This window comes from Stegostoma tigrinum, chromosome 27 (genome assembly GCF_030684315.1).
Source record: "Stegostoma tigrinum isolate sSteTig4 chromosome 27, sSteTig4.hap1, whole genome shotgun sequence".
Classification (NCBI taxonomy): Eukaryota; Metazoa; Chordata; class Chondrichthyes; order Orectolobiformes; family Stegostomatidae; genus Stegostoma; species Stegostoma tigrinum.
Window position 1 is genome coordinate 10,612,468 of NC_081380.1, and position 23,476 is coordinate 10,635,943.

At 42.2% G+C, this 23,476-nt stretch overlaps 1 protein-coding gene across 2 annotated transcripts in view; it reads left to right on the forward strand.

Moving 5' to 3' along the window:
- Positions 1-23,476, forward strand: part of hip1 (huntingtin interacting protein 1) — a 333,480-nt gene that overhangs the window by 102,370 nt on the left and 207,634 nt on the right. For both annotated transcript variants that reach the window (XM_048557274.2, XM_048557275.2), the window contains exons 2-3: positions 2,801-2,864; positions 6,732-6,874. In XM_048557274.2, coding sequence (XP_048413231.1) covers positions 2,801-2,864; positions 6,732-6,874 — 207 coding nt within the window. The remainder of the gene's footprint in view (positions 1-2,800; positions 2,865-6,731; positions 6,875-23,476) is intronic.

Genomic DNA, 23,476 nt, shown 5'->3' on the forward strand with positions numbered 1-23,476 from the left:
TTTTTACTTTGCCTCCACAGACAATTTGTATACTCGAAGTGATCTTGATGTGTTGGTGTATCTCTGAGAGTCACTGGCTGTAGTTTCCAACCTTTTTGCCTGTTTTCTGTTTGCACAATATCATTAATCATATTTGAGTGATACTGTGGTAGCTCTGTTTATCACAATGTTTTCCACTCCTTACCCTCAAGAGCAAAAGCAAAAATGCTGTAAATGCTAGAAAACTGAAATAAAAACCAAAAGCTATAAATATTCAGTAGTTAAGACAACATCTGTGGATAGAAAAACAAAATTGGCACCAACTCTGATGAAAAAGAATACAGGCATGGACTATTTTCTAAATGGTGAGAAAATTCATTAAGCAGAAGTACAAAGGGATCTGGGAATGTTGGTCCAGGATTCTCTAAAAGTTAACTTGCAGGTAGAGTCCGAGATTAAGAAAGCAAACGTAATGTTGTCGTTTATCTCGAGGGTTGGAATATAAAAGCAGTGATATGCTTCTAAGACTTTATAAAGCTCTAGTTAGGCCCCATTTCGAATACTGTATCCAATTTTGGGCCCCACACCTCAGGAAGGACATATTGGCCCTGGAGCGTGTCCAGCGGAGATTCACACGGATGATCCCTGGAATGGTAGGTTTAACATATGATGAACGGCTAAGGATCCTGGGATTGTATTCATTAGGGTTTAGAAGGTTGAGGGGAGATCTAATAGAAACTTACAAGATAATGTATGGCTTAGAAAGGGTGGATGCTGGGAAGTTGTTTCCGTTAGGTGTGGAGACTAGGACCCATGGGTACAGCCTTAGAATTAGAGGCAGCAAATTTAAAACTGAAATGAGGAGACATTTCTTCAGCCAGAGAGTGGTGGGCTTGTGGAATTCATTGCCAGAGAGTGCAGTGGAGGCCAGGACTTTGGATGCCTTCAAGGCAGAGATCGACAAGTTTTTGATCTGACAAGGAATCAAGGGCTATGGGGAGAGTGCAGGGAAATGGAGTTGAAATGCCCATTAGCCATGATTTAAATGGCAGAGTGGACTTGATGGGCCGAATGGCCTTACTTCCACTCCTGTGTCTTATGGTCTTATGGAAACGTCCTCAACCTTTAGACCTCATAGTGACAGAAGCTCAAGTGTCATTGACCCACGGTCTCTTAATTGAAAACCAAAAAAACTGTGAATGCTGTTGCTAGGAAAGCTCAGCAGGTCTAGCAGCACCTGTGAAGGAGAAAACAGTTAACATTTCGGGTCTGGTGACCCTTCCTCAGGACTCAGTTTTCTCCTTCATAGATGCTGCCAGACCTGCTGAGCTTTGCCAGCAACTTTGTTTTTGGCCTCTTACTTAGCCCTCCTGGATGAAGGTTCTTGTCTGGATCTGTTTCCATATCTTCACAACACATACTGCTGCCAATTTAAGTGAGAACAGGAAACAATAGAAACTGCGCAGCAACAAAAGTTCCTATCACCTTGTATGATTGTCTTTAGAATGATGCATTGCTCTGTCTTTTCTTTTGCTGAGAATTGGATGAAGGATGCACTTGGATATGTCACCAGCAATGGCTCTGCATTCTTATGCAATAGATACTGTTTACTAATCCTTCTTCCTTTATTGGGTGAAGGAACTGAAATGATCAAGGGAAGATAGCTGGCTAGAATTGGTAAGATGGAGGTAGTAGATTTGATTGCCGAGTTGGTGTGTTTGGTTGCAGATGTTTTGTCACCCTGCTAGGTAACATCATCAGTGCGTCTCTGGTGAAGCGCTGGTATTCTGACTTGCTTGGTATTTATATTCCTTTGATTTGCCGGGGTGGTTTGGCATCACTTTCAGTTCTGTTTTTCAGTTGTTTGTATATAGACATACAAACAACATCCTCACAGGAATAAGATTCATAAAAGAAGAAAAGAACAATAAGCGACTACCCTTCCTAGGCATAATGGTAGAACATAAGAACGTTGGGGAACTCCAGACTAGCCTATACAGAAAGACCACACATAAGGACCAGAGACCTAATTAGTCCAGCAACCACATCAATGCCCGTAAACCTTGCTGCATCAGGATATTATTCAAACCAGGCACAACACCTCACAGCAATCTGGAATTGCACAAAGCAGAACAGGAGCACTTATACAGAGTTTTTAAGGGGAATAGATATCTAAAAAGTACAATCCGCCGTTATCTCCACAACAGACTATAACAAGAAGACACAACATGGCCAGGACTGGAGTAGGGATACAACATGGCACAAGAGGGCCCTTTGTAAGGAAGACCATCTGGTCACGTGGAGCAGGTGGGTCTTGAACCTGAGCTCCCGATCTAGGGGGAAGAGATGCTATTTCTGTGTTTCAAGAAGGCCGTAGCAACTTTTAAAAATTAATCTATTCTTCTAAACCTGTTCAGAACTGTTATTGCACATCTCTAGAGCAGTTGGGACTTGAACCCAGGTCTCCCGGTTCAGGGATAAGGACACTACCATCATGCCACCAGAGGACCCCTGCTTAGCTTCCAAGATCAGACAAGATTGAGTATTTTCAGATTAGTGTAGCCATAGGCTATCTTTGGAAACATTTTAGGGATGAAATTGATCTCAGCTGTGATGCTTCTATAGCCAATTAGCCCATGTGAGTCTGTGCCAAGCTTTGACTTGAAGCATGCTTATTTCATTGAGGTGCTTGATGGCTGCCTGTGGGAGTAGCCTCAAGGAGAAACGAAATAAAATTTGCAAATATCAAAATGTTTGTCATTATTTTATTGTATTATTGCTTTGAGAAAAACTGATTTTTCCTCTCCCCACTGTTTTTCAGAGCGTCAGCATCAATAAGGCTATTAATGCACAGGAAGTCGCAGTGAAGGAAAAACATGCCAGAAATATCCTTTTTGGGTGGAGTTGGTGAGAGTACAAAAACCTCTTGTTCAAGTACTGTTTGTTTCCCACTGACTGGGCCCTGGGCGTGAACGAATTGTGGTTTCCTGACTCTCCATCTGACATTTGTATGCTCATGCTAGTTTCTATCGCGTATGTCCACTACTAGGATAGGTTACTGAGTGAACTAGTGACCTGCTTTAGTATGAAGAGGCTACAGGTGCGGCTGGGTGATTTCTCCTGTTTGTTGCAATATCAGTCTCTCCTTCTTTGCACTGGATGGCTAGAATTATAGTCAGAGTTTCAGAATTGGAATGATTACATTTTGTATTCTCATTCCATCTCTCTTCCCTTCTCCCACATATCTTTTCCCTCATGTTTCCCACCTCTTTTCCCCCTCCTCTTTTGCGTAATATTGCAATATATTGCTTTAGTATTTCCCCGAGTTTTATCACCCCTAGGTCCTGCCATCATACCAGCATAAATGCATTTCCTGACAGGAAACTCATAAACCATCAGGAGTAGGTCTCTTTGCTTTTTTAAAAAAATCCTCCCAGGATACTGAGACCCCGTTTGCTGTTGTCAGTCAAACGGAAATCAATTTCACTTTCTTAATGGGTTAGTGATTAATGGAGACCCTGGATCTGTTTGCTTATTATTTGAAGTTTTATGTTTTCTACTTTATTTTCTGTCCCTCAGGTAGCATGGTGAAGGCTCATTCTACCATTTGATATGTCCATCAGATGTACCAGAGGGGGTTTTGTTGACGAGCGAAAGATTCCCCTAGTGAACTTGCAAATATTACTCCAGCGTCAAATACCACTCATAAAACTTTGTCATTGTTTGCTCATCTCATTTGTTCATTATGAAATCTTGACTGCCATGTTTACCTAAGCAGTTTGATGCTGATCCAAGGAAAGTGCTAAATTTAATGGGAAACATTTTTGCAGATTCCATTTGATCTGATATGGTGCTGCATTGTTCACATTTTAAAACAAACTCATGTTGCAGCTGTGAACATGGAAGCCATCTCTTAGAGATGAGTTTGAAGCTGAGAGTACAGAAACCACTGTGATGCTTTTGGGCTGTGGAGTATAACTATGAAATTCTCCACAAGTCCATACTCGGAATCTGCCTGGATCCATCTATGAAAAACGATGAAGGATGAGGTGAATGAGAGAATGGGCCATGTCCATAATAAAATTAACTTAGTGTTACTTTTAGCATTTGCTGTCAAAGGTGCCAGGTAAATAAAAGCTGTTAGCGTATAGTATAGCCAAATTCTTAATAGTCTGAGCAATTTAGTATTGCTTGAGCCAGCTACAGAAGCTTACTGCAGATATTGTGCACCCATTCTCAGTGTGAGCAATCAGAGCACTCTAATGGGTCCGAGACATTTGATGTTCTTACATTGCAAGAGTGCTTCCATTAAATTGAATCTTTCTGATCAGTTAAGCATGCTAGATTATTACACAACACTGCCTAATGACAGGGGCTGCTTCCTTGTTTAAAAATCTGATCTGAATAAAGAGCTGAATTAGATAAATATGAAGTAATTATGATTGTTTGTACTTTACTGTGAAATGTGGATTCTAAAATAATTCTGTAGTTTTACATTTCAAATTTTGATTTTATTTTGTAAATATCCTCTCACAGAATTTTCTCAGTGTCCTTCTATAACTTCCTTCAAAGGTAGTGGTGGGGTTCCCTGAATGCTGACTCCCTTAATTGGCTGTGTGAGCCCATGCCATGAGTTATTCCTTGACTGTTTGGAAAGGGAGAGAGTGATGGGACAGGAAGATGATATTGCTGGCATGGCTGACTATTTGGCCACAGTGGATGCGTCAAACATGAGCTCCACCAAGGTAGCACCCAACACAGAGTAATGGAGTCATACAACATGGAGACGTATTCTTCAATCCAACCAGTCTATGCTGAACATTAATCCCAAACCAAACTAGTCCTGCCTGCCTGTTTCTGGACCTCCAAACTTTTCCTATTAAAAGACTCTTAAATAAGTACATGAAATGTTGTAACCTTGCCTGCATTCATTACTTCCTCAGGACCTACGTGAACCACCCTCTATCTTTTTAAAAAAAACATGTCCCTCATGTCTTTATTAAATCTCTGTCCTTGAACCTTAAAAATATTGACGTTTAGTCTTGAAATCCCCTATCATAGAGTTAATGGTAGTGTCTTTTCCCTGCCTATACCCCTCTTGATTTTATAAACCTCTAATATAAAGTCACCTCTCGACCTCCTCTGCTCCAGTGGAAAAAGTTCCAGCCCATCCAGCCATTTTCTTTACAACTCAAATCTTCCAAATCCATAAACAAGCTTGTAGATCTCTTATGAACCCTCTCTATAATATCTTTCCTATAACGGGGCGACCTTGTTCTGTGTGGCATGAGTGGGCAGAAACAGTGGGCCTACCCAGGCAGTCCTGTTTGTTGATTTTTGGGATGAAGGTTAAAGCAGGACTGTGAGCTGGAAGGCAGTGTGGGGAGGTGATCACCAGATAATAGGAGATAATGGGAACTGCAGATTCTGGAGGATCCAAGATAACAAAGTGTGAAGCTGGATGAACACAGCAAGCCAAGCTGCATCTCAGGACCACAAAAGCTGACGTTTCGGGCCTAGACCCTTCATCAGAGTGCTGATGAAGGGTCTAGGCCCGAAACGTCAGCTTTTGTGCTCCTGAGATGCAGCTTGGCTTGCTGTGTTCATCCAGCTTCACACTTTATCTTCACCAGATAATAGGAGTTTGGTGACTGTTGTTGCATGGTAGCCTGGTGTTCAGTGGTAGGGTCATGGTCTGGGGGAGACAGGATGAGGTGCCCAAGAGCTGGTGCTTAGCCTCTGTGATGTAAATGTGATTACCACCCTTAACGGCAGGCTTGTTTACAATGGACAAAGCACAGTAGATGCTGAAGTTTCCCAGCAAATTCTGTTTCTTTTTCTTTTTTTTTGTCTCTGATTTCCAGCATCTGCAGTCCTTGGTTTTTGCTGATCCAGAAGACAGCTTCAATTCAGAAAAAAATCTAGAGAAGTAACCTGTTGTTCTGGGCTTTGTATAAAGCATCTTCTGTGGAAAGCACTAATTCACCCAAATACCAAATTATAATTTTTGCGTTCTGATGTGTTGAATGCTGATAGGATTGAGCTCAGATTTAATACACACCCAAGCAGTCAAATGCAGTCCCCTTTCCGATTGATAGCATGGGCTTACGCATGGGGATAAAAAAACCCTTGAGATGATGGAAATGACCTTCAAAGATGTTTTAATCTTTCTGATAGATGTTCAAACTGCTTGTGGGAAATTGAATTTTTGTGTCATTTCTGAAGGTTACTTGTGCTTTGAACAATTCACATTTTTGGCAAACGTAATGGATAATTCATTCCTAAACTGTACCCTGGAGCTTTTATTAGTTATGAGGAATTTTGCAGCTAGAATGTGTAGAAAGTTTTTCAAAAATGATGCAAAAACCGTACTAAATTCAAGCAGAAAATAGAGAATATCTGTAGCATGTCAATTGGTTGCAAAATAAAGTGAGGACATAAAGTGGTGACTGGGAGACTATTGAAATCCACAATTTTAATCATCTTATTTCAGATGCTAATTGAGCTGCTGTGAATTTCCTGTTTTGATTTTGGACCGTAAATAATCACATTGATTCTTATCTTAGATATTTGAAAGGGTGGTTTCCATTCCCTTTCCTTGCCATGCCCCAGTCTGTTAACAGTCGCTATTCAAACTATAACAACCTATTTGATTCAGCTAATGAAATTTCAAAGCTGGGAACCGATAACATCTGTTTATATGCATGAAATGAGTTCCATTTTGTAACAGTTTCCTTAGCATGTTTCTGCACCATGCATTCTTGGTACGCATCATGAGAAAGGCGCTCACACATTCTGGTCAGTAGTGAATCGATTGCCGCTGTCCAGCAATGCAGTCCTCTGCTGGAAATTTTGCCATGTATTTCACAAGCTGCTTCGTGATGGACATCCAAGTGTGAGTAGTACCTTCTGTTTATTCAGTGTTACCTTATTTAATGAGCACTGCTTGAGATCAAGGGTGATGGTGAACAAAAATGATCTTTGCAACAAAGACTGCATCATTCAGTCACATGATATTTAGAAGTGCTGAGCCAATAATATGCCTCTAGCATTCTCTTCCACTGTCCACTGAAATGAGGATCTACAGATTCACTATTCCTAAGATCATTATTTATGATATAAAACAAGTTTTCTGCTGGACGTTGAAGAACCCAGACCTTAAAACTGTGGTTATTCCCCCTATTGATAGTGACACTTGTACTAATTCTTGAAATGCCAATCTAGAAAGTATGGATCAGAGTGCTTTTTGAACTACTTCATTTATTCATGGCCCCTGGAAGAGATGGAAATGTTATTGGGCTTGTGTTTTGTAAAGGATCATCCTGTCTAGGAGTCTGTTTTTGTGCAGTATGTGCAATTAGATAAAAGTAGCTTAATTTAAAAGAAGACTGCTTTCTTGGCCTCCAAGTGAAGCAGATGTGCTGGAATGATTCCTTGGCCATTTCCTCAGGAGTACCTACAGAAGTGTGCAAATAAAGGGTCAATAGTTGTGATGTAAGTTCCATTCTCACAACAGCAATTTGGCCTGTTCTTTGCACTACAAGTTTAAAGAAATAAAGCAAAACTGCATAAAAGATCCACAATATCTGTGGCCACGTTTTGACATCTGTTTGCACCTGGTATGTATTTAACAGCAAATCTTGATTTTTAAAGAGAGGGACAGGTGCACTTCAGTTGAAGAATAATACATTGTCTTTTAAAGACATAAGGTGTCTGTTTATAGAACAGTACAATATGCGGGAGTAGTTAAAATAGAGTTATGCTAGTTGTCTGCTCTACTGTGTTTATTTCTTTGAAAAGCTTGACAGGGAGCAGTGTAAATATTTCTTATCTGTTGTATTTATTTCTGACCAATGGTCATGCCATAAATAGTACTGTAATGGAAATTCCATTATTAAATTATAACACTAACCTGTCGTTATAATTCTATCTGAGGGTATTTTAATGGACTTTTGTTTTAGTAATTTTACCACAGATACTTCAAACCTATTTCTGAGAAAAATATTTAATCCCCATTTTGATTTATAACTACAAGGACTATCTTTGTTAAAATCTGAGCTTCGTGTTTATAATTTTATCAGTGACAAATTCTGATTATTGCATGTTTGCAAACTGTTTATTCATCTGCATATTTCCAAGCATGTAATCTGTATGTTTACAGAAGTTGATGTGTTGAAGTCTTCTCATCCTGTAATTGTCTTCGATTTTTTTCTAATGGAGGTTGAAATAAACTGTGATTAGATTCTCAAAGCCTTTATTCAGATACTGTTGACAGAAAGGCACTGACCATTGCACTTATGACTTATTGAGAGGCACAGAATGCTCACAAAACTGTAAAAAGCAACACCTGTTATCATGACTTCTCAATGTTTTCAAAAGGAAGTGTCCCTCTGATGAAGAGTCACCTAGACGCGAAGCGTCGGCTTGCTCTGTCTGACCTCCATGCTCTCCAGCATTTGTTGTTTTCAGTACCATTTGTTGAGAATGGATCCGTGTTTGTTGCTGTTCCATTTTGTTAACGAGCGTGTTTTTCCACCGAGGACGTTCTGTGTAACTGGCCATGAGTTCTTTGGCCATACCAGCCATAGAAGGACCCAATCTCAGAGCTTCATTTCCGACTTGTTTCTGAGAAGGTTTGAGTTCTTACCTAACTTAGTCCAGAATGTCATAAGCTGAAGTCTGATCATGTGAGGCTTCCGTATATTTTTAGTTACTGATACGGCCTGGGTGTAGATATATTAGTGCTGCTGTTTTTGGGCCTTATTGTCATTAATGTTGGATATTAATTGAAGAAAGTATCAAATATGAAATTGACATGATTATGGATACAAAACCTTCTGTTAACTAGTTAAACTTGTCTCATCTTGCAGGGAAGATGTAATTTAAAGGTTGAATTATAGTCTGGCCACGTATTTTTCTTTTGATGGAATGCCTTATTTTATCATAAATGGAGCTAAGTAACAAGATCCACCATCATCGACCCTATTAAATTGGAAAAACACCAGAAGATGAGAAGTTCAGGAAATACAGATTGATACAGCAGAAAAGGAAGCAGATTGAAGTGTACATCAGAAATGCGATCTTCAAATTCACTAGTCATCATTGACAATGGGCAGGTTCTAGACTTCTTGGGAACAATTTTCTGATCCCTGGGAGTGGCAAGAAAGAAGGAGAGAAGAGCAAATAATTGCATGAATTGACATGAATTTGGAGATACTCAACCCTTTCCTGAAAAAAAAGTGTACAAGTTTACAAGAATGAAACCTGAACTTGAGGTTAAGTTATGAGGACAGATTGTACAAATTAGGCCTGTTTTCTCTAGAATTTAGGAGGATAAGAATAATCTGATCAAAGTCTTCAAGATATTAACAGGAAAATACAGTCGATAAAGATCCTTTATTCATTCCTGGGTTGAGGGTGTCACTGATCAGACAACATTTATTGCCCATCCATAATTGCCCAGAGGGCAGTTCAGAGTCAGTCACATTGCTATGGGTCTGGAATCATGTGTATGGATGGCAGTTTCCCTCCCTAAAGGACATTAGTGAACCAGATGAATTTCCCCAAGAATTGACAATGGATTCATGGTCATCATTAGATTCTTAATTCTAGATATTGTATAGAATTCAAATTCCACCATCTGCTGTGGTGGGAATTGAACCTAGGTCCCCAGACATTATCTGGGTTTTTAGATTAACAGACCAGCGATAATACCACTAGGCCATTGTCTCCCTGATGAACTATTTCCGTTGGTTGAAGATTCTGGAACCAAGGGGAAAAGTCTGAGAATTAGGGCCAGACTGTTGAGTAATGTTAAGAAGCATTTCTACACATAAAGAGTAGTGGATTTGTGGGACTCTCCTGCAAATGGTGCTGGATTTGGATCTGTTGTTAATTTTAAATCGAAGAGAGATACATCTTTGTTAAACAAAGGTATGAAGGGATATGGGCCAAAGTCAGGAGTTAGGCCACAGAGATAATGGGAACTGCAGATGCTGGAGAATTCCAAGATAATAATATGTGAGGCTGGATGAACACAGCAGGCCAAGCAGCATCTCAGGAGCACAAAAGCTGACGTTTCGGGCCTAGACCCTTCATCAAGGGTCTAGGCCCGAAACGTCAGCTTTTGTGCTCCTGAGAAGCAGTTAGGCCACAGATCTGCTATGATCTTATTATATAGTGGAACAAATTTGAGGGGCTGAATGGCCTGCTGCTGCACCTATGTTCCTTTCTCGCCACTTCAACCATTAAGTCTTGGCTGAGAAGATCCATTGGAGCTCATTTCCACTCACCAACAGTTAAGATCCCTAAATGGTCAGTTTAATGACCAGTTCAGAGCCTTGATCACCACCAACCCAAAATAACTGCCTTCCTGGCAGGCCAGAACCATTTCTGGGAACTGCCTATTGGGTTTGGGCAGGGGCCTCCCTTTGGCCAGTGTCCCCTGTCTTTGCCTTCAAATTCCTTGATTCATCTGAAGATGAATCTGGACCCCCATCCAATGAGACCTAAAAGAAGACTAATCCTCTCACTGGATTCCTTGGACACAAGACCTTCAGCAATGATCTGTAATGATCAATGAAATGCTCTACCTGCATCAGTAGTAGACTCGCCAACTTTAAGGGCATTTAAATGGTCATTGGATAAATCCATGGATGATAATGGAATAGTGTAGGTTAGACGGGTTTCAGATTGGTTTCACAGGTTGGCGCAACATCGAGGACTGAAGGGCCTGTACTGCGCTGTAACTTTCTATGTCAGTCCAATGAGCATGATTTGTGAACTATGTTGTTGGTAGGGACAGAGTGATAGTTGCTTTTATTGAACCAGCTGTCCCTGCAATTCGGCTGCAAAATAGAAAATGGAAAAAGTTAATAATCTTTGGATTATGACCTGAGCGATGAGAAAATTGGCACAGTGTCACCAACATTTTAAAAAAAAAAGCATGGCTCAAAGATTGAGGTTTCAGCTGCCAGAAATGGTTTCAAGTTCGTGGGACATTGACAGCAGTACTGGGGAAGGAGGGAGCTGTCAGATGAGTCAAGCTACACCAAATTATGTGTTGTCCAGGTGAATCACCTAGTTATAGCTATGGATATAGGGCTTTAAACCAAATAGTGAGAGGGCGGTTTCAGTTGCATGGAAAATTATGGAGAAAGTTTAAATTGGAGAGGAGGTCAGCACAGGATATTAAAGTTTCCAGAACAAATGTTAGAATAGAGAATGGGAAGGATTAGGAATCTAACTTCAGGCACAGCATATAAGGGGACAAGTCTGAGAAGGGGGACAGTCAATATGGGATTCAGGGTATTGTACTTAAATGCGTGCAGTGTATGACACGAGGTAACTGAGCTTGTCGTACAGAGATATTGGGAACTGCAGATGCTGGAGAATCCAAGATAATAAAATGTGAGGCTGGATGAACACAGCAGGCCAAGCAGCATCTCAGGAGCACAAAAGCTGACGTTTCGGGCCTAGACTCTCTCTGATGAAGGGTCTAGGCCCGAAACGTCAGCTTTTGTGCTCCTGAGATGCTGCTTGGCCTGCTGTGTTCATCCAGCCTTACATTTTATGAGCTTGTAGTACAGATTGAAATTGACAGGCATGAGGTGTGTATTGTGGCTGTAAGGGGATCGGGGCTGAGAAAGGCATTCCATGAGCTTTCTCTTTACTTCTGCAACGTGGGTGCCACTGGCTGAGCCAGAATTTATTTCCTGTCCCTAGCTGCTCTTTGTCACTGTGTCAGTTCCTGGAATTCCCTCTCTAACAACACTTTGGATGTCCCCACAACACATGGACTGCAGCGGTTCGAGTAGGCAGCTCACCACACCTTCTCCAGGGTAAAGAATAATTGCTATTGTAAGGTTGATATTTTGTGTCTCTCATCATTGATTATCTGTGACTAGGGCTCAGGCCAAGATCTGAGCCTTGATCACAATTCCAAACAGACACCGAGGTGGGTGACAGGAAGTGTGGGCTGGCCTGTGGCCTTTGTGAAGGTTAATTGTTAATCCCACCCATGGAATATAAACATTCTTAATTCTGGAACCATCTTCTGTGTTAATGGTGATTTCTCCTTTACAGAAGGTCCTCCTTTGCAAATGGCATTGCCGGCTTGGCACCAGGTAATGGTATCTGCACCGTAGACAATTCTGGAGGGCCTGTACTGCGCTGTAATGTTCTATGTCAATCCAATGAGCTTGATTTGTGAACTTTGTTGTTAGTGAGGACAGAGTGTTAGTTGTTTTCCACTCATTTTCTACCTGCTCCTCCATGGGTTCTACCACACTGCTGTGGTTAAACATGATTGATCAAATCCTCAGCTCCTGAGAATTCCCAAAACAATTACAATCAACTAGCAAATATGACAATATGGTGTCAGAAGTTACAACTGAGATATTACAGCAGTGCACTCAAACTACAAGGTAATTTGACAGTCAATTTGGTTTTGTGAAAAGGAGATCATGTTTTACTAATTTTGATGGAGTTCGTTGAAGAAGTAACTTAGAATCATAGAATTATAGAATCATACAGTACAGAAAAGGCCCTCCAGTCCATCAAGTGTGTACTTTCCTGCACTAGGCCCATAGCTTTGAATGTTATGACATTCCAAGTGTTCATCCAAATAGTTTTCAATTGAGGGACGATAGATATAGGACAGATGTCAGAGGTAGATTCTTTACTCAGAGAGTAGTAAGGGCGTGGAATGCCCTGCCTGTGACAGTAGTAGACTCGCCAAGTTTAAGGGCATTTAAATGGTCATTTGATAAACATATGGATAATAATGGAATAGTGTAGGTTGGATGGGCTTCAATTTGGTTTCACAGGTCAGCACAACATCAAGGGCCGAAGGGCCTCTACTATGCTGTAGTGTTCGACGTTCTAACTACATGTCCAAGGGTACGCATCCGATTAAAAGCCACATCGGCAAAGGGAAGGGTTAATCTGTTAGTCAGAAACTAAATCGACATCAAGAAGTGAACTACAATCAGAAGGTGTAGATTCTGTATGGGTTGAGTTGAGGAACCACAAAGGAAAAAAGACCCTAATCGGGGTTATGTACAGGCCTCTACACTAATCAGGATGTTGGGGGGTGGGGGGCAAAGAAATTCAGGAGATGGAAAAGACATGCAAGAAAGGCACGACTCCAATAACCATGGAGGACTTCAATATGCAGGTAGACTGAACAAATCAAGTTGGTACGAGATCTCATGAAAAGGAGTTCATGGAATGTCTACAAGATAGTTTCTTTTGGAGCAGCTTGTGATAGAACCCGGTAAGGAACAGGCAATTCTGGATTTGGTGATATGTAATGAGGCAGACTTAATGAGGGACCATGGAGTGAAGGAACCTTAGGAGGCAGTGACCATAATATGGTGGAATTCAATCTGCAGTTTTGAGAGGGAGAAGTTGAAATCAGATGTGATGAAGTTACAGTTGAGAAAAGGTAACTAGGGAGCCAGAGTTGATTTGAAGGGAAGCCTGGCAGAGAAGACAGTGAGCAGTAATGGTAAGAGTTTTGGGGGATAATTTTAGATTTGTTTTTGGATTTAGATTTTATCTTGACTACTCAAGTACAAGTGAGAAGTATACAAAGTCACCATTCTCTACTGCCATCTTAGTATACAAAGAAAAGGAGTAAAAACAGAAGCAGAAATAAAAGAAATATCCACAAGAAAAGCAAACATGCAGATAACTCCCCGCCTCAGATGTGAATCCTTGATGCCAGAAAATTAGAGCTTCAAAGTCCATCCATCAGTCTGCAAATACTTAAGTGCCCTGAGTTGCTGCTCGCCGTTGTAGCAGAACTCCACTGCCTTCGCCTGTGCTGTCAGGTACCTAGATCCAGCCATGGCCTGGAGCTGCATCTCCACCGCTGGTACCATGTCCCCATTCTTTGGCTCCATCTTGCCTGCACCAACCCTGGCGCTGCCAAGAGTGTGTGCTGGGCTCACCATGCTGAACTGCCAGTGCCTCGTTTGGCTTATGTTGCTGCTGCTGCCGCCGCCGCCTCCAAGGACTGCTGTTTCAGCAAAGAAACCACTCCCATCACTTCTGACTCTCCAGGAAGGGGACTGCTCCCACTGCAGTGAATAGGACAGCATAAATTCATCCCAAGGATCAAGAAACATGCTAAGGGAAGGATGGGGCAACCATGATTGACCAGGCAAGTAGGTACAGCATAAAAGCAAAAGAAAAAGCATGCAGTCTGAAGATTAGAGGGATGCCAGAGAATGGAGAAACCTTAGCCTCTATGCAGCCCATATCCTTCTATTCTTTACGTATTCATATCTTTCCAGATGCCTTTTAAACATTGCTATTGTATCTGCCTCCGCCACTCTAGCAGCAGATTCCAGGCACTTAACACCCTCTGTAAAACAAACTTGCCGCTCACAACTCCTTTTAAACCTAGATAATAAAGTGTGAATCTGGATCAACACAGCAGGCCAAGCAGCATCACAGGAGCTCAAAAGCTGACGTTTCGGGCCTAGACCCTTCATCAGAGAGGGGGATGGGGTGAGGGTTCTGGAAGAAATAGGGAGAGAGGGGGAGGCGGACCGAAGATGGAGAGTAAAGAAGATAGGTGGAGAGGAGAGTATAGGTGGGGATGGGATAGGTCAGTCCAGGGAAGACGGACAGGTCAAGGAGGTGGGATGAGGTTAGTAGGTATGAGATGGAGGTGCGGCTTGGGGTGGGAGGAAGGGATGGGTGAGAGGAAGAACAGGTTAGGGAGGCAGAGACAGGCTGGATTGGTTTTGGGATGCAGTGGGTGGAGGGGAAGAGCTGGGCTGGTTGTGTGGTGCAGTGCGGGGAGGGGACGAACTGGGCTGGTTTTGGGATGCGGTGGGGGAAGGGGAGATTTTGAAGCTGGTGAAGTCCACATTGATACCATTGGGCTGCAGGGTTCCCAAGCGGAATATGAATTGCTGTTCCTGCAACCTTCGGGTGGCATCATTGTGGCACTGCAGGAGGCCCATGATGGACATGTCATGTCCAATAAACAACTTCGCAATAAACAACTGCACCTCCTAGTCACAAACCATTTCCACTCCCCCTCCCATTCTTTAGATGACATGCCCATCATGGGCCTCCTGCATTGCCACAATGATGCCACCCGAAGGTTGCAGGAACAGTAATTCATATTCCGCTTGGGAATCCTGCAGCCCAATGGTATCAATGTGGACTTCACCAGCTTCAAAATCTCCCCTTCCCCCACCGCATCCCAAAACCAGCCCAGTTCGTCCCCTTACCCCCACCCCCCCCCCCCCCACTGCACCACACAACCAGCCCAGCTCATCCCCTCCACCCACTGCATCCCAAAACCAGTCCAGCCTGTCTCTGCCTCCCTAACCTGTTCTTCCTCTCACCCATCCCTTCCTCCCACCCCAAGCCGCACCTCCATCTCGTACCTGCTAACCTCATCCCACCTCCTTGACCTGTCCGTCTTCCCTGCACTGATCTATCCCCTCCCCACCTCCCACCTATACTCTCCTCTCCACCTATCTTCTTTTCTCTCCATCTTCGGTCCGCATCCCCCTCTCTCCTTATTTATTCCAGAACCCTCACCCCATCCCCCTCTCTGATGAAGGGTCTAAGCCCGAAGCGTCAGCTTTTGTGCTCCTGAGATGCTGCTTGGCCTGCTGTGTTCATCCAGATTCACACTTTATTATCTTGGATTCTCCAGCATCTGCAGTTCCCATTATCTCCTTTTAAACCTAACCACTTTTACTTTAACTTATGCCTCCTAGACATTTCTGCCCTGGGAAAAAGAATCTTTCTAGATCTTTTCTAGTCATGCCTCTCAAAAGTTTGTTAGCTTATATCAGGTTACCACTACCCTCCAATGCCCCTTTTAATATTCAAGTAAAAAGAAATCAATTTTGTCCAATCTCTCCTCCATAGCTAATACTGTCCAAAACCAAGTACCATCCTGGTAAACCATTTCTGTACCTTCTCCAAAGCCACATTCTTGATTAGGTGGATTGGCCATATGAAATCGTCCATAGCATCCGGAGATGTGTATGCGAGGTGGATTAGCCATGATAAAGATGATGGGTGAAGGGAATAGGATAAGGGGGTCCATCTAGTTCAGAGGGTCGGTGTAGGCACATGGGCCAAATAACCTCTTTGCACACTGCAGGGAATCTGTGATCCTCCTTGTACTGTTTCAACCAGAACTGTGCACGATATTCCAAATATGGCCTAACTAAAGTTAAATACAATTTCACATGACTTGTCAATTATTATAGTCTGCACCTTGACCATTACAAGTAAACATGCTATATGCCTTCTTGACCACCTTATCCATGTATGTTGCCACTTTCGGGGAATTGTGGACCTGTATACCAAAATCCCTCTATATGTTGATGCAACTAAGGGTTCTGCCATTTACTGTGAAATTAGATCTTCCAAAATGCATCATCTTGTATTTGTCCAGATTAAATTCCATCTGCTATTTCTCAATCCAAAGCTCCAGGCTGTCTCTGTCCTGCCGTATCCTCTGGCAGTCCGCCTCAATATCTGCATCTTCCCTAGTCTTTGTATCTTCCATAAACTTACTAATCAGACCACCTACATTCTTCGGCAAATCATTTATATGTATTTTACAAATAACAGGGGTCCCAATGGATCACCACTGGTTGCAGATTTCCAGTTAGAAAAACACTTCCACTGCCAAATTCTGTCTTCTATGACTAAGCCAGTTCTATATCCATCTCACCAGCTCTCTGTTGGTCCCATATGACTTCATCTTTTGTTTTGGAACCTTGCCAAAACCTTGCTAAAATGCATGTCAACAACATCTATCAGCCTGCCCTCATCAATCGTCTTTGTCACTTCCTGAAAAATGTCAGTTTTGTAAGTCATGACCCTCCCTGCACCAAGCAATGCTGCCTGTTGTTAATAAGTCCATATCTTTCCAAATATGAGAAAATGCTATCCCTGTGAATCTTCTCCAGTACTTTCCCTATCATGGATGTAATGCTTGCCAGCTTGTAATTTCGCAGATTATCCCTGTTGTCCTTCTGAAACAAAGTTGGTTGTTCGCCAGTTCTTTGGGACCTCTGTGACCGAAGAGGATACAAAGATTTCATACAACAACTTCCTTATCTGCCTCCCTCACCATTCTGGGATAGAACCCATTAGGTCCTGAAGACATGTCTACCTCAATGCTTTTTTCAAAAACCCAACACTGTGTCCTTAGAACATGCATACAATTTTGATTACCCTGTTAGAGGAAAGACACAGTTAAACTGGAAAGTGTATAAAGAAGATTTACGAAGATGATGCCAGGCCGAGTAGGCTTGAGTTATAGGGAGATGCTGGCCATGATAGGACTTTTATTCCTTGGAACTTAGGGGAATGAGGGATGATGTTATTGAAGTGTATAAAATCATAAGGGGATGGGGAATTGAAGGCATAGGTTTAAGGTGAGAGAGGAAGGATTTAAGAAGGACCTGAGGGGCAACTTCTTCATGCAGAGAGTGGTTCTTATATGAAATGGGCTGCCAGAGAAAGTGATTGAGGCAGGTACGATAGCAACATTTAAAAAAAACGTTTAGATAGGTACATGGATGGAAGGTTTCTGAGGGATATGGACAAAATGCAGGCAGTTGGAACTAGTTGAGTGGGCACCATGGTCAGCATGGACCACCTTGGCCTCCAAGGGCCTGCTTCAATGCTGTAACACTGTGACTCTATCAACATACCCATCCCAAGAGTCACCATCCACCATGTCCTTCTTTGTGAATACTAATGCAAAGTACTCATTAAGGAGCTCACCCACTTCCTCTGGTTCCAGGCATAAATTCCCTTCTTTGTCCTTGAGTGGACCTACTGTTTTCTTAGCCACCTTCTTGCTTCTCATCTTTGTGTGAAACACCTTAGCATTTTCCTTAATCCTGTTTTCTAAAGATGTTTCATGGCCACTTTTAGTCCTCCAAATTTCTTGTTTTGAGTTCTTTCCTACTATCTTCAAGATTTTCAGAGCTGTCAAAAGAAGACAGTTTTCTAAACCTTATGTATGCCTCCTTATTCTTTTTGGCAAAGCTCTTGTCATCCCAGGTTCTGAGTCTTGCCGTCCTTATCCTTCATTTTCGCAGTAACATGCTGGTCTTGAACTCTAATCAGCTGGCCTTTAAAAGGTCACCACGTACCAGATGTCATTTTACCCTCAAACAACTGCCCCTTGTCTGTATTCCCTAGTTTCTGCCTAATATTGCGGAAGTTAGCCCTCCCCAAATTTAGTACTTTCACCCTATTCTTATCCATAGGTAACTTTAAAACTTACAGAATTATGGTCACTATTCCTGAAATGCTCCTCCACTGAAACCTCAAATGTCTGGCCAGGCTCAGTCTTCAATACCAGTTCTAGTGTGGCCCCTTCATTGGACTTTTAAAATATTGTTTTAAAAAAATCTGCCCTGGACGCGCCTAACCAATTCTCCCCGATATGAGCTTCTACCACTGGGTGAGTCCCAGTTAATATAGGGGACCTGACCCGAAATGTCAACTTTCCTGCTCCTCTGTTGCTGCCTGGCCTGCTGTGTTCCTCCGGCCCTACACTGGATTTTCTCTGTAGTCCTTGCTATCTCACTACAACAATCCTGTTGTTTTCACATTTTTACACAGTCTGCTTATATATCTGTTCCTATATCACCTGGCTGTAGGAGGCGTGTCGTCCAAAAGTGATTGCACCCTTCCTATTCCTGAGCTCTCGCCATATGGCCTAGCTGGATAAGCCGTCTAAGGTATTCTCTCTGTATACAGTTGTGGTATTCTCCTTCACCAGTAACACAACTCCCCCATCTCTTTTTTACATCTCTATCACACCTGAAACATTAAACTGTCAGTTTTGTCCCTCTTTCAATCAAGCCTCTGAAAATAGCTACAACATATTAGGCATATGTGTTAATCTAAACTCTACTGATCTTTGTCTTGTCCACCTGCCACATGAGTTTAAAGCCTCCTGAGTGGCACCAGCAAGCCTCCCTGCCAGGATATTGATCCCTAGTTGAAGTACAGGTTCCACCTTCCCCAGAAGACATCCTAATGTACCACATACCTGAAGCCCACCCTGCTGCACCAGTTCTTTAACAACATATTTAACTGCACTCTGTTCCTATTCCCACCCTAACTGGCACAATGCACAGGAAATAATCTTGTGATTACAACCCTAGATGTTCTGCTTTTCAATTTCTTTCCTAACTCCCTTTGCAAGATCTCATCTCTCTTCCTGCCTATGTCCTCGGTACTAGTATGGATCACAGCCACTGGCTGCTCACCCTCCCCTTTCAGAATATCCTGTGCCCGCTCAGGAATCCTTGAACCAGGACCAGGGAGGCAACATGGCATCCTGGGGTCTTGCCTGCCGCCACAGAAATGCCTATCTGTGTCCCTGAATAGAGTTCCTATCATTACTGTTTGCTATACTTCAACCCTCCCTGTTGTACAACTGAGCCAGTCATGGTGTCACTGATGAGGCTGCCTCTTTTTCTCCCCCTCTTCTCCCATAACCCCTGTCCACCCAAATAGTATCTGAAATGTGCTCATTTTCTTGGTCACTCAACTCTTCTCTGTTTGTGTAGCCTTTACTGGTGGTGTGACCAGCTCACTAAATGTGTTATCCACAACACACTCAGCCTCGTGGATGCTCCATAGTGAGTCCAGCGACTGCTCCAGGCACTCTAGATGTTAGATCAGGAGCTGCAGCCAAACACACCACCTACATCCATAGTCAACAAGGACGCTGGAAGTGTCCCTAATTTCTTTCATATTGTAGGAGGAACATTCCATGGGACCAAGTTATCCTGCACTAAATGTCTGAACCTGCAGTTCCTCTCATTCAGCAAGATTAATATTGTAACAATTGTTCTATTTAGGTGGGATTCTAACCTGCGTGTTGCAGGGAAAGCTGTGAGGTAGATGAGAGGCCAAGCTGTTAGGAGCAAGGTACTGGCATAGGTAGAGGATTGGCTGACTGGCAGAAGGCAGAAAATGGTGATAAAAGGGTCTTTTTCAGGATGCACCTGCTGACTAGCGGAGTTCCAAAGGGGTCAGTGGGGCCACAGCTATTCTCATTTGCAGTAATTTCACAGAGAGCTGAGGGCATAGTTGCTATGTTTGTAGATGAAACAAAGGTAGGTAGAGGAGAGGTTGTGTGAGGATGCAGGGAGGCTGCAGAAGGACTTGGATAGGCAAGGAGAGTGGGCACAGATGGAATACAACATGGGAAAATGTGAGGTTATGCATTTAAGTAGAAAGAATAGAGGTATAGACAGTTTTCTCAATGGCGAAAGGCTTTGGAAGTCTGAAGCACAAAGGATCTTGGGCCTTGACCTGAAACGTCAGCTTTCCTGCTCCTCTGATGATGCTTGGCCTGCTGTGTTCACCCAGCTCTACACTGTGTTATCTCAGTTGCATATGTAGTTGTATGTTAATCATGCAGCTTCAAAACTCAAAAGAAATGGCAAGATATGATCCATTTAGTTATAGAGCAGATAATTCAGTGCCTGCCAATCTTGATACAAGAGCTATATAATAATTTGGCTAAATAACATTAAACAGAAGATGTGATAATGGGAGGAGTTGGGGACTGAGACTTTCCAAGGGAGCTAATTTGGGTTCTGTTGATTAAATCATTTAGAGCTATTCATTGGTAATGACAGAATACTTTAGCTACAAAATTTGCTGATGATGCAAGACTTAAGTGGTCAGGTGTCTCAGTTGTGTGGACGAAATTGAAGTAAATCTGATTTGAGGCTCAGTCGGTGGCGAAGAAGCAGATGATCCATGACAGCTGCCTCCAGTAGTCTCTTAGCCCATATGTCAGTCTTCAGGCAATTCAATTCAGCCCACTTGATATCAATAAATGGTTGGAGTCACTGAATTTTGAAAAGGTTATGGGTCCTGACAACATTCTGGCACTGGTACTGAAAACTTGTGCTCTAGACCTTGCCACTCCCCAAGCCAAGCTGCTCCAGTACAGCTACAACACTGGCATCTACACAAAAATGAAAAATTGGCCACGTATGTCCAACACCACAAAAGCAGGAGAAATACAACCCAGATAATTACCACTATTCAGATCATTAGTAAAGTGATGGAAGGTGTCATCCATAGCGTTAATAAGTGGCACTTGCTCAGCCATAACCTGCTCACTGATGCCCTGTTTTGGGTCCTTCTGGGGACACTTAGTTCCTGACGTCATTACAACCTTAGTTCAAATATGGATGGACAAGCTGAATTTCCAGAGGTGAGGTGAAAGTAATAGTTCTTAATATGAAGACCACATTTGACTGAGTACTGCATCAGGGAGCCCAAGCAAAACTGGAATCAGTGGTAATCAGGGAGCAAACTCTCCATTGGTTGTAGTCATATTTGGCACATAGGAAGATGGTTATGGTTGTTGGTCAGTCATCTCTGCTCCGGTACATCTCTGCAGGAGTTCCTTAGGATGTGTTCTTAGCCCAACTATCTTAAGATGTTTCATATATGACCTTCCTTTCATCATAAAGCCAGGTGTGGGGATGTGTGCTGATGATTGCACAATTTTCAGTACTTTTTGCTAAGATCAAATTCTTTTTCTTTGCAATCTTTGGATGAGGTTAGGAGTGACAGTAGTTGTAAATGGTGTGCCAGCTGCAGTTGGATTCCATGAAGCAAATATAGTTCAAAAATAATGATCTACATTTATATGTTGCATTTTTCATGTCTGCTGGACATATCCAAGATCTTTGCAGCCAGTGAAGTCGTATTTGAAGTGTAGTCACACATGGTTGTAATGTTGGAAATATGACAACCAATTTGTGCAGAGTTAATTCCCCAAACAGCCACGTGATAATGACCAGGCAATCATAATTTGTGATAACAAGGTGTAGAGCTGGATGAACACAGCAGGCCAAGCAGCATCACAGGAGCAGGAAAGCTTGATGTTTCAGGCTTGGACCCTTCTTCAGAAGGGTCTTCTTCATTTCTGAAGAAGGATATAGGCCCAAAACATCAGCTTTCCTGCTCCTCTGATGCTGCTTGGCCTGCTGTGTTCATCTAGCTGTACACCTTGTTATCTCAGATTCTTCAGCATCTGTAGTTCCTACTTTGACATAATTTGTGATATTGATTGAAGAACAAAAGTTGCCCTGGACACTGGAGTTAACTTTTCTGATCTTTGAAATAGTGAAGCAGGATCTTTTGCTGACACGCAGGTAGATTGGAGAGTTAGAGCACTTGCTTTGTATTGGACTGAAGTGTCAGCTTTGGTTTTAATGTTCAAGCCTGAATAGGGACGTGAACCGGGAATGTTGTGACTTGACAAAACTGTTATCAACTGAGCTACAGCTGCAATGAGCTGTAAGTTTCAATGTTTTATATTTTGTTATATTTTCACATGTATAGGCTAGATTCAAGAGAATGCAGTAGAGAAAGATGCTGCCCACTGTAACTGTTAGTGTCCAGAAGGACCATGATAGATTATAATTGTAACACTCATTTGAGAATTGCTGTTTTGTTACAGAAATCGTATGTTTGTGCCACAGTGGTGACCACCTAGGAATGTTATTGGTCAGGGTATCTGGTATAATGTTAGGAAAAAGTGTATATTCTAGCAGCAGCATGGTTTGTAAAGGTGACACTGTTTATTTAATGTAGAAGAGATGTAGCAGGTAAATTTCCAGCATAGAATATGTCATTTTTATTGGTGACACTGATCACCCTTTACGACTGTACTGGTAGAAATGCTTTGAATGAAGCTATTGATATCGATCTGTTCTTCGTTTAATGATACCATGATGAGTAATGGCTCACCTCTTCAAAGATCTGTAGCAGACACTAAACTTCAGATTCAAACAACGCAGCTTACAGTGGTAAGAAACATTCTGTTTTATATAGCAATCCGCAAAAGGAAACCATTTCATGCATACGTTTGATTAGTTTAACACAACAACCAAAGCATCTGTATCTAAATGTAAACCACTGGATAGAAAGTGTTTGGTTGAAAAGTATTTTTCCAATCTACTTTTTATAAACAATTTGCCTGGTGACATCAGTTTGTCTTGTTTTTGCCATTCCTGCAAAAATCCTTCACGATTCCCACTGTACAATGTGCATGCAGAAATGGCTATTAGACTTAATTGTGATACGCTTTTGCTATGCTTGAAATATGTCCATGAAGAACTTTGAAAAATATTTTGTTGTAAGAATCGCAGTTCAGCCCTGAAGGGTACCATAGCTGAGCAAAGTCTGATGGCATGTCATTTCATGATTAGAGAAGAATGGTTGGACTTTTCAAATCTAGATACTGTTTTTGGTTTCTTCCCTTGCTGTGAGCACTCTCCAATGACTAACAGCAATGAGGTTGATCAACTCATTCTAAGTATGACAAACTTGTTTACCGCAGTAGTCCTAAACCTACTCTGCTGCCACTGGTGGCTTATGTTTCTTTCTGTCCTCTGGCTCCTCTATATCCCTATCTGTTATGTTGGGACAATGTTCCTTTCAGAGG